This window comes from Xenopus laevis, chromosome 5L (genome assembly GCF_017654675.1).
Source record: "Xenopus laevis strain J_2021 chromosome 5L, Xenopus_laevis_v10.1, whole genome shotgun sequence".
Taxonomy (NCBI): Eukaryota; Metazoa; Chordata; class Amphibia; order Anura; family Pipidae; genus Xenopus; species Xenopus laevis.
Window position 1 is genome coordinate 77,896,402 of NC_054379.1, and position 14,234 is coordinate 77,910,635.

At 40.6% G+C, this 14,234-nt stretch overlaps 1 protein-coding gene across 2 annotated transcripts in view; it reads right to left on the bottom strand.

Moving 5' to 3' along the window:
• Window positions 1-361: 361 nt before the first annotated feature.
• The window catches only part of gprc6a.L (G protein-coupled receptor class C group 6 member A L homeolog), a 30,689-nt gene continuing 16,816 nt past the window's right edge, over window positions 362-14,234 (bottom strand). The window contains exons 4-6 of one of the 2 annotated variants that reach the window (XM_018263272.2): window positions 11,103-11,315; window positions 2,119-2,236; window positions 362-1,442 (exon numbers count right to left, since the gene is read on the bottom strand). In XM_018263272.2, coding sequence (XP_018118761.1) covers window positions 406-1,442; window positions 2,119-2,236; window positions 11,103-11,315 — 1,368 coding nt within the window. In that variant the 3' untranslated portion in view covers window positions 362-405. The remainder of the gene's footprint in view (window positions 1,443-2,118; window positions 2,237-11,102; window positions 11,316-14,234) is intronic. The other variant, XM_018263273.2, reaches the window with a different exon arrangement.

Genomic DNA, 14,234 nt, shown 5'->3' on the forward strand with positions numbered 1-14,234 from the left:
TAAGGGGAAGTGAACCATGGTCTTATTACTCACATTGTCTACAGGGGACTTGCTTTTAAATGCACCACAAACTTAAATGCTAAGATAGTGTAGGAAGGTAATTATTCACAGGTGTATACTTGTTGGCTGGTGCTTAAAAGCTCCCTGCTTTCCCACTAGAGCTCTTGAGTTAAGGGTAAGTGCACAATGGTCTTACTACTCAGTCACATTGGTTGCTAGGGGACTTGATTTTAAATGCATTACAAACTTATAATGCTCACAAATAGTGTAGGACTCAGTTCATAAGGGGCCTTGACGTGGCACGTGAGCTTGCTTTCAAAATTCGAAATATCTATTATGATTTAATAAGACACAGAATTGCTGTATGATACCACATTACTGTACTTTTATTGGTAGTGATTTTATTTAGACACTTTTACATCTTTTTCGTAATCCATGGAGAATACAAAACTGTTCAGCCTTGCCATTAACATATGTCTGGGATTCTTGGGTCTCAGATCTTGTGATTTTAGTAGCATCAAAATCAACTGCACTTTTAACTTTGGAAAAGGACTGTATACTTTTCAGGTATTTTTCTCTTTTGTTCTTGTCTTTTTTGAAAAATATAATGTAGCATGTGGGTATAAGATGGCAGCACAATACACCATAGTTGGATGCCAATATGGCCACCATTTCCACTGCAGGAAGATACTTGCCATTGGTGGTCACATAAACTGGTATGAATGCAAACCATACAAATAGGTAAATGAGCATGCTGAATGTAATACAACGACTTTCATTGTATTTGTCAGGCAATTTCCGTCCTTTATATGCTAAGGCAAAACAAAGGAAAGCAAGGAAGCCGATATACCCCAACATGATTCCATATCCAAGGGTGGATCCTTCATCACACTGAAGTATAAGTGTCTGGGGAATGAGGACAGTATTCTTGATAAAGGGTCCTCGTATTAAAAGCCACAAAGTACAAATACAAACTTGAAAAGCGGTTAATGTAATAACCACTAAAGCTGGTTTATAGGTTATCTTTATATTGTGCTGAAATCTGTTACCCATCTCAAAGGCCAGCACAATGCGAAAAGACTTTATCAGGATGCAGGATACACAAAGAGTAAAACTGATACCAAAAAGTGGTTGTCTGATCTTACAAGATACATTTCTTGGCTCACCAATGAATAATATAGAGTTAGCAAAGCTGATTAGTAGTGATAAATTCATAACACAGATATAAATACCACCTGCTGCTTTAACTGCCGGAGTTGCCACATATTGTAAAAACCCGATTCCCACAATTATCACTAATAAAAGACCAATTAAAGCAAAACAACAGAGAACAACTGCAAATGGATTTGTCCACTGGAAATATTCAATCGTCCTATTTTCACAAGATGCACTTCCGTTATATGACCACTGATCATAAGGGCACTTCTTGCACTCAGTCATATCTATAAAAGAAAACAAACATGGAATTATAATAGTTCTGCTTGTAAGGTGTAGTGTAACCAACCAGAATAGTGATGTATGCACTATGATGATGTGACTTATGCTCATCATCCGTCACTAATTATCTTTTGTGTAATGGTTAGAACACACAGTAAACTGTTTTAATGACGCTAATTCAGAAACTTCAACACAAAAGTATATTTGTATGTTTTGTGGCACATGTCCGCTGCCCCAGGCCCTTAGAGTTTGGTATCAGCATATATTTTCTGTGTTCCCTGGAATCCTATATGTTGCCTTGTGCTTAGTCCATGCTCAGTTCAGTACTGACTGGAAGCTGTACTGCCATAGGCAACGTTCATAATGTCATTTATTGTAAGTCTGTTTTGAGAGTTCGCAATCCTTTTCCACTTTTAAACTGAACTGCCAGGGACTGCAGGAAAGATAGCATCACCACACTCTGAAGGAAAGTACCGTGGGACAGAAATGCTGAGTGTAGTCACACAGCACTGAGACAAGTATAAGGCCCAAAATTACAAAAACTAAATGAGGCAATTGCAGTACCAAAATAAGAATTGCTCCATTAACGTTTATGTTTTGAAAAATCTGTCATTTTAAAACAGCTTCTCTAAAGAAAATCAGTGAAAAGGCCAGACAGCAGTTCTACTTTAAAAGACTTACCATAAGATTCTGTATAGTATCCCTCCGCACATTCACTGCAGTTATAGCAGCAGTGTACATTTGAGTGGATTTTATACTGCCCGGGAATGCATGGTGTTGAACACATGGAACCAGGTGCCTGAGCAGTAACAAATGAGAGAGAAGTGTGATGTACACTTTGACATTCGCTTTTCAAGCTATGTACTGTAATGCGAAACATTACATATTATTTCATTCTATATTTTAAGCACCACTCATATAGTGCATGTCACTGGATATCAGGTAAAAAATCATATGATTGCTGTATTAAATCCAAAGAATTGGGAATTATATAGATTCCAAGGAATCAAGCTAATATTTTTACATGCAGACATAAGACTGTTCATCCGTTATTTACAATGTTACCTAATTACTTAGTTAATTTGGATTGAAAAAGTTCAACCCCTCCACATGAACCCCAGTGCACATGTATTACACACAAAACAGAGTTATCTATGCACTCACCTATAAAAGCTGTATATAACAATATCTAAACTAAACAAACTGTAGATCCTAAGATCACTATAGCCTTGGATATTATGCTTGTTCAAGAAATCATCTAAAACACTGTTAAAAGCATTAATAGAATCACAACATAACCCAGCAGGGCATTCCCAAACCTCACGGCCTTCACAGAGAAGAACCACCTACACTGCCTCAAATGAATGTTCTGTTCCTCTGGTCTAAACAGGTGGCCTCTGGTACTTTGATCTATTCCAAGGGAGAAATTATCCCTCACTATATGTCCTCTAATGTTTTTTTTAAAGAGTAATCATGTCTCCTCACAACCATTATTTTTCAGAGAAAACCACCCCAACCCAAACAGTGTTTCCTCATATTTTAATTCTTCAATTCCTTTTACTATTTTAGTCTCTGCACTGTCACCTGTGTGTAATTGCCTTGTATACCCTCTGTGAGTGCTCTTTTGCTATATAAGACAGTACTTGTTTGATTTAGCAGCCACTGGATGACACTGCCTAGAGTTATACACCTTGTTATCCACAAAACTCCTCAAATGCAGGGATAATGTCATGGGAAACATGGTTTTTTTTCAAAATGCATTAGTTAATAGTGCTGCTACAGCAGAGTTCTGCACTGAAACCCCCTTTTCAAAAGAGCAATTTGTTATATTTAATTCTGAAATCTGACATGAGGCTAGAAATATTGCCAGATTCCCAGGTGCCCCCAGTCATGTGACCTGTGCTTTGATAAACTTCGGTCACTCTTTACTGCTGCACTGCAAGTTGGATGATATCAACCCCCTCCCCCAGCATCCTTTGGGGTTCATTTGGAGTGGCTGAACTTGTTAACTTTAGGTGTTTTTTTTCAACCCAAATGAACTATGTAATTATGATCAGAAATCGTGAGTGCTCAATCGAACCATGGACTAAACTATAATTTGGAATTGACCAGCTGATATACAGCCATTATTTGCCATACAAAAGAGGGAAAAAAAACATCACTGAAAAAGTCCATGGGAGGTAGTTACAGAGAGCAGTCAGGAGGAACAGGATATATTAGGGTCATCATTGTGGCAATAGAAGTCTCCCAGTGGAAGAGAGAGGCAGTTTGAGGATAGAAATGCTGGTTTAAAGTCAGAAAGAAAAGCATGAGGAAGTACGTGGGTGGTAGATTACTGCCACCTGGAGTCTAAGGGGGAAGATATGTTCAAGCAAAGGTATGGTATTAGTTTTCTGGAAACCTGTTATCCAAAAAGTTCAGAATTATGGAAAGGCCATCTCCCATAAACTCTATTTTAATTTTCCTTTGTCTCCGTTATAATAAAACAGTACCTTGTACTTGATCCAAAGATAAGATATAATTAATCCTTATTGGAAGCAAACCCAGCCTATTGGGTTTGTTTAATATTTACATGATTTCTAGTAGATTTAAGGAATGAAGATTATGGAAAGATCTGTTATCTGAAAAACCCCTAGTCCCGATTAGTCTGGATAACAGTCCCATACCTGTATATACTTAAAAGAATGAGGCCGACATCAAATATGAAAAGGGAATGGAATAAATATGTAGCATGTAGTTAAAAGAATAGCTGATCCTCCACCAACCATTTTTGCATTTTGAATTTTCCATAACTGATTAGGGTAGGCTCAACTTTTTTATATCAGAAATATGTTTATAATAAGCATTTTGTAAACACATTGTCAGGCTCTTTTGGAGACTTAAGTAGGAAGAGCAGTTAGAACTGCTGTTAGTGTACAGCTTGCTGGACTTGACACGATGGAAGGAATGCAAGTTGCAGAAAGCGTGGTCATAGAACAGGCAAAGGATCGGTAGGCGGGCAGCAGTAAACGTAGTCAGGGACAGGCCGAGGTCAGGGGCAGGCAGAAGATATTCGTAACGATGATCAGGCAGAAGGTCGGTAGGCAGGCAGAAGAGAATCGAAGTCCAAAGTCAGGCCGAGGTCGGTAACAAGAAAAGCAAATCCAAGAGATAATCAGAGAACACAGTAACAAGTACTAGCAAGGGAAATCCCCAAGCACTGTTTGCTCTTGCTGACGTCTTTTTACAGGGACAAGTTTGTCGCCAAAACGTAACGACGCAGCGTCAATGCGCCCGCAAGGCGCGTGCGCGCGTCCGAATGAACGGACGCGCGCCCGCGCAAAGACGCGCGCATGTGCGACAGACGCCGGAAATACTCAGGACCCTGAGCACCCCCGTGCCCGCGCACCAGCTGCAGCTACAGGTACCTTACATTGCCCCCCCCCTGAGGGGCGGCCTCAGGACGTCTTTAGCAGGTTTCTCAGGGTGACTCCTATGGAAAGCTGAAACCAACCTCGGAGCATGAACGTTTTCCACTGGTTCCCAGGAATTCTCTTCGTTAGGAAATCCTCTCCACTTGACAAGGTACTGTAATATCCTGCCTTGAAGCCTTGAATCTAGAATCTTCTCCACCTCAAATTCTGTTTCGCCTTGACAAGAAACCGCTGGAGGAGGAGGAGGAATACGACCAGGAAAAGTATTTGGTAAAACCCTCTTGAGTAGAGCAGAATGGAACACAGGATAAACCTTCAAAGACTTTGGTAAATCAAGTTCAAACGAAACAGGATTAACAACTCTTTTAACAGAAAAGGGTCCCAGAAACTTCGGAGCCAGCTTCTTGGAGGGGTTAGAAAGGCGTAGATTCAAGGTAGATAGCCAAACTTTTTCACCCACCTTGAATTCCGGATCCTCTCCTCGTCTTCGATCTGCGAAGATCTTAAAGTTTTGTTGGGCCTTGCTGATGTGTGTCTTCAGAGTCTCAGAGTTTTGCTTCAAAAACTTCAAGCGATCCTGAAGCGAAGGAAGAGTTATTTCAGGCAAGATATCTGGGAACATAATAGGATGGAATCCCATGTTAGAGAAAAACGGTGTTTGACCTGTGGAAGAATGTATAGAGTTGTTATAACAGAACTCAGCACAGGGAAGAAGTGAAAACCAATTGTCCTGAAGATAAGAAGAAAAAGTGCTCAAGAGTCTGATTGGTTCTCTCGGTTTGACCATTAGTCTGTGGATGATAGGCAGAAGACCAGGATAATGAAATACCTAAAGCCTTACATAAAGCAGTCCAGAACCTTGAGGTAAATTGTGACCCTCGATCTGAGATAACTTCATTGGGCAGGCCATGTAGCCTCACAATCTCTTTAATAAACACCTCTGCGGTAACTGCTGCAGAAGGTAATCGAAGAAGCGGGATAAAGTGAGCCATCTTAGTAAGACGATCTACTACCACAAAGATAGTGTTATATTTGTCAGAAGGAGGAAGTTCCACAATAAAATCCATCGAAATAGAACTCCATGGTCTCTCAGGTAAAGGTAAGGGGCGAAGTAGCCCTACTGGTTTGTTACAAGATGGTTTAGACCTTGCACAGGATTCACATGAACGTACAAAAGAGACACACTCTTTTACTAAAAAAGGCCACCATATAAATCGTCTAGCCAAATCTAAAGATCTTCAAATCCCAGAATGTCCAGCCAAAGGATGGTCATGAATAAGCTTAAGAGCCTCTAAACGAAGACTAGGAGGAACGACCAAACTTGTTGTTTCGTAAAAGAAGATTATCTTGAAGAGACAAGTCATTAACCCCAGGATAATCTGTTAGTGACTGAGGAAAATTTCTTAAAGTTTCGATAAAAGAAGATTGCAAAAGTAAAAAATGTCCAGGCTGAAGAATCGTGTCAGGTACCAAATCATTCTTTTCTACAGGAAAAATTCTGGAAAGAGCATCCGCCTTCATATTCTTAGAACCTGGCTTGTATGTGATATGGAACTGAAAACGGGAGAAAAAGAGTGCCCATCTTGCTTGGCGAGGATTTAATCTTTTTGCTGTGCGTAAATATTCCAAATTTTTATGGTCAGTAAAAATGATCATCGGATGCACAGCTCCCTCTAAAAGATGTCGCCATTCTTCTAAGGCTCCCTTAATGGCTAACAGTTCCCGGTCTCCTACGTCATAATTTCTTTCAGTAGGAGACAACTTCTTAGAAGGCTACTGGGTGTAAAATATCCTTAAGTCCTGTGCGTTGGGAAAGAATTGCACCAATGGCCACCTCCGAGGCATCAACTTCAAGAATAAAAGGTTTGGATACATCAGCATGTACGAGAATAGGGGCAGAGACAAACAGCTTCTTTAAACATTCAAAAGCTTGTTGAGCAGCCGGAGACCAAAAAAAATTAATCTTATTGCTTGTAAGATCGGTGAGAGGTTTGATAATAGCAGAAAAACCTTTAATAAATCTTCTGTAAAAATTAGCAAATCCTACAAAGCGTTGAACACCCTTACGATCCACAGGAGGGGGCCAATTAACAACTGCCTCCACTTTTTTGGAATCCATCTTGAAACCTCGATCGGATACTAAAAAGCCCAAAAATTGAATGCTGGATTTCTCAAACTCACATTTGGAGGCCTTGGCATATAGTTGATGTTGTCTGAGGCGAAGTAACACTTCCTTTACATGAAGACGGTGTTCCTCCAAAGAATTAGAGAAAATTAGAATGTCATCAAGTTAAACAATGACAAACTGGTCCAACAGATCATGAAAGATGTCGTTGACAAAATGTTGAAAAGTGGCAGGAGCGTTGCAAAGACCGAAGGGCATAACGGTATATTCGAAGTGACCATAACGAGAACGGAAAGCAGTCTTCCACTCATCTCCCTCACGAATACGAACCAAATTATAGGCTCCTCTGAGATCAAACTTTGAAAAGATCTTAGCACGACAAAGTCTTTGAAAAAGATCAGGAATGAGGGGTAACGGGTAACGATTCTTGATAGTTACTTTATTGAGTTCTCGGAAGTCGATACATGGTCTTAAAGAATGATCTTTCTTCTCGACAAAGAAGATGCCTGCTCCAGCTGGGGAAGTAGAATGTTGGATAAAACCCTTAGCAAGGTTTTCATTGATGTAATCTTTTAAGGTAGCCAGCTCAGGTTCAGATAAAGGATAAATTCTTCTGAAAGGGATGGCTGCACCGGGGAGTAAATCGATAGGACAATCATAACTTCTGTGAGGAGGAAGAGAGTCTGCCGCTTTCTTACTGAAGACATCTGAAAAATCGTGATACACTTGAGGGACCAACTGAAGAGTCTCATCATCCACAGTGGTAAGGCCTAAAACTTGCGGGGACGGAAGACAATTTTCCCGGCAGTAGTTAGAATTAAAAACAAGTGTTCCAGACTGCCAATCAATACAGGGATTGTGACTTCTTAACCAAGGAATTCCAAGAATGACAGGGAAGAGAAGATTTTCCATCACATCAAATTTTAATAACTCACAATGCCCCTGAACAGAAAAGGTCAAAATATGCGGGGTCTCCAAGGATACTGGTCCTGAAGCAACAAAATTTCCATCCGCCATCTTAACAGGAACGGGCTGGATCTTGGGAATGAGTGGAATTAAATGAAGACTTGCGAAAGCCTGATTAATAAAACAGCCACAGGCTCCTGAGTCCACCACGGCATCCACTTCAATTCTTCTTTGGTTCCACTGAAACGAGAGGTGAAGTAGAATATAAGATTGCAGTGATGAAATGCAAGGCAACTTGTAAGTTTGGGATGAAGGAATTTTACCATCAGGTCGTGTGGGACAATTCTTAAGCAAGTGTCCAGCCAGGCCACAGTACAAGCATAGATTTAGACGTCTACGTCGAAGTCTCTCTTCCACCGAAAGTGCCTTACGAACCACACCAAGTTGCATGGGTTCTGGGTCAGAAGAAGAAGAAACTGGGAAGACTGGAGGAGGAGCAGTAGGGAGCACCCAGTCCGGAGTAGGAGAGCTGACACCTCTTTCTTGGCGCCTCTCCCTGAGTCTCTGGTCAATTTGAACAGCGAGGGAAATCACTTCCTCCAGTGAAGAAGGCAGACCAACCCTTGCCAATTCATCCCTTAAGGTGTCTGACAGTCCCAAACGAAACTGATGTCGAAGGGCTCTTTCATTCCATAGGGTATCTGGGGCCCAACAACGAAACTCAGCCACATACTCCTCTACTGGACGACGGAGCTGACGAAGGTTTCGTAGGGCTGCCTCAGCTGTATCTACTTGATGAGGGTCTTCATAGATCTTAGACAGGGCCTGAATGAAGGAATCCGTCGTAGCCAAGAGAGGACTGTTCTGCTCCAATAGACGATGAGCCCATGCCTGAGGCTGCCCTTGAAGCAGAGAAATCATCACCCCAACCCGAATCTGATCGGTAGCATGAGACTGAGGTTTTAATGTGAACAGAAGACGGCAACTATTAATAAAGGTTCTAAAAGTCCTTCGGTCTCCAGAAAACTTATCAGGCATAGCTACCTTGGGTTCATGGAAAGGAGAGGAAGAAGTTGCTCCTCCGGCGGGAGCTACCGATTGCCCAGAGGTGGAAGCGGTTGGAGGAATCGTAGACATCTGTAAATCTTGCAACTGCTCCTGCACCTGCAAATAATCTCCCTGGAGTTCTCTCACCACCTGGGTGAGTGAAGCGATTTGTTGGGACAAGTCGACCAGGGTAGGCAGCTCTTCCGAATGCTCCATCTTGGCTTGGTGATTCTGTCAGGCTCTTTTGGAGACTTAAGTAGGAAGAGCAGTTAGAACTGCTGTTAGTGTACAGCTTGCTGGACTTGACACGATGGAAGGAATGCAAGTTGCAGAAAGCGTGGTCGTAGAACAGGCAAAGGATCGGTAGGCGGGCAGCAGTAAACGTAGTCAGGGACAGGCCGAGGTCAGGGGCAGGCAGAAGATATTCGTAACGATGATCAGGCAGAAGGTCGGTAGGCAGGCAGAAGAGAATCGAAGTCCAAAGTCAGGCCGAGGTCGGTAACAAGAAAAGCAAATCCAAGAGATAATCAGAGAACACAGTAACAAGTACTAGCAAGGGAAATCACCAAGCACTGTTTGCTCTTGCTGACGTCTTTTTACAGGGACAAGTTTGGCGCCGAAACGTAACGACGCAGCAAATGAACGGACACGCGCGCGTGCGACAGACGCCGGAAATACTCAGGACCCTGAGCACCCCCGTGCCCGCGCACCAGCTGCAGCTACAGGTACCTTACACACATAAACCAACTCTATCCACAGAATAATTATTGTTAATTTCAGTTATTTAATACACCTGCCATATTAAGTCAGGCAAGGATCTTGGAAACATCTACTGAATACATACTGTAGGGGAAGGTCGTAAAACATAAAAGGGCATAATAATATATGTATAAAAATAACAGCAAGATAGCTGACACAGAGTTGGTAAACAGCATGCTTATTGGTGAATTATTTTGCATCTGTAATTTGTCAGTTTTTTGTAATTTGTCAGTTTTGTCAGCAGCATTTTCATTGGGAAATTCTGTAATAATCTTTAGACAAGTAAGTAGTGAAGTTTTATGAAGGATTTTCCAATATATATATATATATATATCTATAGAAATTCCAAAAGTACCTGCACTCGTACGCTGGTCAATGGTGGGTGCACGGTCAAAGTATAATATCCACAGTTCAAAATGGACCAGCACTCCAGTAGTTTAATCAAACAGATTTATTAACACATCACTCGTGTATGGAATATATATATATATATATATATATATATATATATATATATATATATATATATATATATATATATATATAAAACATATTCATAGTACATTTTTGTTATATTAATATAAATTTTTCAAAGTTTTTTGTGTCTGTTCACAACCAAAAATAGATATTGCTAGATAACACTTGTTTAAGCAAGATAATAAGCTGCAGCTTCTTACATGCCTGTTGGAACACAATTATAAAATACACTCCATATTCTTGCATGAAAGTTCTTTTAGAACTTGAAATGTTTAGTAAAATAAGAATTGCTATCTGTTTTGGGGAAAAAGCAATTGCTTTTTGCAAGTTCATTACACTTGTGTTGCTATGTTTTGTTTATGCCTTGATACCAACAGCCAGTTGATAATTAGAACAAAGGGATTTTATAGTACCACATACTGTATGTAGGGGAAGTGGAAGCTGGGCCCTGGGGACCCTGTAAGTGAAGTGGAAGTTAGATGAGTCATTGAAAACATGGCTCCTGAAATCATATATATCATATACCCTCACGTACTGACAACTGTGCCATAGGCCTTCTCTATATACCACACTTGATATTGTTAAGCCTTCCTATGGCCTAGCCATGTATGTTGTGTATGCAGGCATGTACTTGGTTAATATTATCAGCATGGTATATATTCTGTTTCCTATTAAATGGTACAATGGTACAATTTATTATATTATCTATTATAAGTGAGGCATAACTTAAAGTTGCATGAAACATGGAAAAAATTCCAGTATTTACACCTGAACAATACATTGTAGGGCAAGGAGAAAAAATAAGAAGGGGATATAATCAAAGAATAGCAGCTCTTTCATTTGTAATTCCTTGGGCCTTCCTGCAATTTCTAATTAAAACAATCTATCTGCTAGTTTTCACCACTATAATATAATAAATAAATCTAATATATAGTCACCTTTTTATCCTCTGTATTCCAGATGATAAGGGATTCATTAAAATGAACTGAGTTATTAATCAGCTCATATTTTCCAACAACATGAAACTGCATGGATCCATTTACTGTATACCAGAACAGCAAGTCGTAGCTAATATTGACATCGCCATCATCGGTGAAGAATATATTCTCATTGTTGTCATAGAACTGTATCTTCTTTAATTCTTTTAGCAGCTGCAAGGGATATGTGTATAGGTGTAAATCAGTCATTCAAGATCATTCAAGGTAGCAAGATGATTATAGTAATTAGTGATGTGCCAGCCAGGCGGGTTGAAATTTAGATGATCATTGTGGATTTGGGTTGGGTGAGGGTTAGACTGGATAAGTGCACTCTTCCTCTTCTGCTGAAGATTCCCTATATGGAAGCAGAGGTGCTCACAGTAGTACAGTGGTAAGACATGGGTACTGGTTAAGTGTAGTGATGGGCGAATTTGCGCAGTTTCGCTTTGCCGAAAAATGCGCGAAATTCTCGAAAAATTCGTTTTTGGCGCCGGCGTCCGTTTTTCGGAAAAAATTTTTTTTGACGCCGCCGAATTTTCGCGGGCGTTTCGCGAATTTATTCGCTCGGCGCGAATCGCGCAAATTCGCCGCTAATTCGCGCCTGGCGAATAAATTCGCCCATCACTAGTTAAGTGTCCTACATGGCAACATTTTGCAGGTTAGGGTTGGGCGCAGGTTAAGTTTTTGCGGGTTAGGGTTGGGTGAAGATTGAGTTTTTCCTGATCTGCACATCACAAATAGTAATAAAACAGTTACAGTTTAATGATAACCAAAAATATATATATAATTTGTGAATTCAAGGAAAAAATCCATTGTTATTACTATTCATGTGTGTGCATTCTGAGTGCAAAACTTCTAAATGTTATGTATTGATTAACTTGAACTATAACTTGTAACATTAGTCTGTTTTGGGGTTGTTGTGCCCAACCCCCTTGTTTCCTGGTGATATAATATCCATCATCATCTCAGAGGCATAACAATAAGGGCATCAGATATAGAGATGTCGCGAACTGTTCGCCGGCGAACTTGTTCGCGCGAACATCGGGTGTTCGCGCTCGCCGGAAGTTCGCGAACGTCGCGCGACGTTCGCCATTTTGGGTTTGCCATTGTTGGCGCTTTTTTTTGCCCTCTCACCCCAGACCAGCAGGTACATGGCAGCCAATCAGGAAGCTCTCCCCTGGACCACTCCCCTTCCCTATAAAAACCGAAGCCCTGCAGCGTTTTTTCACTCTGCCTGTGTGTGCTGAAGAGATAGTGTAGGGAGAGAGCTGCTGCCTGTTAATGATTTCAGGGACAGTTGAAAGTTTGCTGGCTAGTAATCGTTTTGATACTGCTCTGTTATTGGAGGGACAGAAGTCTGCAGGGGTTTGAGGGACATTTAAGCTTAGGTAGCTTTGCTGGCTAGTAATCTACCTTCTACTGCAGTGCTCTGTATGTAGCTGCAGTGGGCAGCTGTCCTGCTTCTGATCTCATCTGCTGACTGCTGCAATAACAGTAGTCCTTGTAAGGACTGCTTTTATTTATTTTTTTGTTGTTTTACTACTACTACTACTACTACTATAAGAGCCCAGTGCTATTAGTCTAGCAGTGTTGGGGAGTGGGACTGGTGTGCTAATCTGCTGCTCCTAGTAGTTCAGCAGCACCAACTTTAATTTTTTTTTTTAATATTCATTTTTTTTTATTTTACTTTTTTTTATTTTACTACCACTGTAGTAGTGTATAAGTTGACCTTTTAGGCATTATTTGCCCTGTAGGCATTATTTGCACACTGTTTTCTTCAACCCGCCATCTAGCTGTGTGACCTTGTTCACATTCTGTCTAAATATCCATAATATTACCGTCTCCAGAAAAACACCGGAGTGACTTTTTTCAAGCAGCCATAATATATTTTACGTAATCTGTATCCACCGCTGTTGTAGTGTATACGTTGACCTTGTAGGCATTATTTGCACACTGTTTTCTTCAACCCGCCATCTAGCTGTGTGACCTTGTTCACATTCTGTCTAAATATCCATAATATTACTGTCTCCAGAAAAAACACCGGAGTGACTTTTTTCAAGCAGCATTCATATATTTTACGTAATCCGTATCCACCGCTGTAGTAGTGTATACGTTGACCTTGTAGGCATTATTTGCACACTGTTTTCTTCAACCCGCCATCTAGCTGTGTGACCTTGTTCACATTCTGTCTAAATATCCATAATATTACCGTCTCCAGAAAAAACACCGGAGTGACTTTTTTCAAGCAGCATTCATATATTTTACGTAATCCGTATCCACCACTGTAGTAGTGTATACGTTGACCTTGTAGGCATTATTTGCACACTGTTTTCTTCAACCCGCCATCTAGCTGTGTGACCTTGTTCACATTCTGTCTAAATATCCATAATATTACCGTCTCCAGAAAAACACCGGAGTGACTTTTTTCAAGCAGCATTCATATATTTTACGTAATCCGTATCCACCGCTGTAGTAGTGTATACGTTGACCTTGTAGGCATTATTTGCACACTGTTTTCTTCAACCCGCCATCTAGCTGTGTGACCTTGTTCACATTCTGTCTAAATATCCATAATATTACCGTCTCCAGAAAAAACACCGGAGTGACTTTTTTCAAGCAGCATTCATATATTTTACGTAATCCGTATCCACCGCTGTAGTAGTGTATACGTTGACCTTGTAGGCATTATTTGCACACTGTTTTCTTCAACCCGCCATCTAGCTGTGTGACCTTGTTCACATTCTGTCTAAATATCCATAATATTACTGTCTCCAGAAAAAACACCGGAGTGACTTTTTTCAAGCAGCCATAATATATTTTACGTAATCCGTATCCACCGCTGTAGTAGTGTATACGTTGACCTTGTAGGCATTATTTGCACACTGTTTTCTTCAACCCGCCATCTAGCTGTGTGAGCTTGTTCACATTTTGTCTAAATATTGATAATATTATCGTCTCTAGAAAAACCACTTGAGTTACTTTTTTTCAAGCAGCATTCATATATTTTACGTAATCCGTATCCACCGCTGTAGTAGTGTATACGTTGACCTTGTAGGCATTATTTGCACACTGTTTTCTTCAACCCGCCATCTA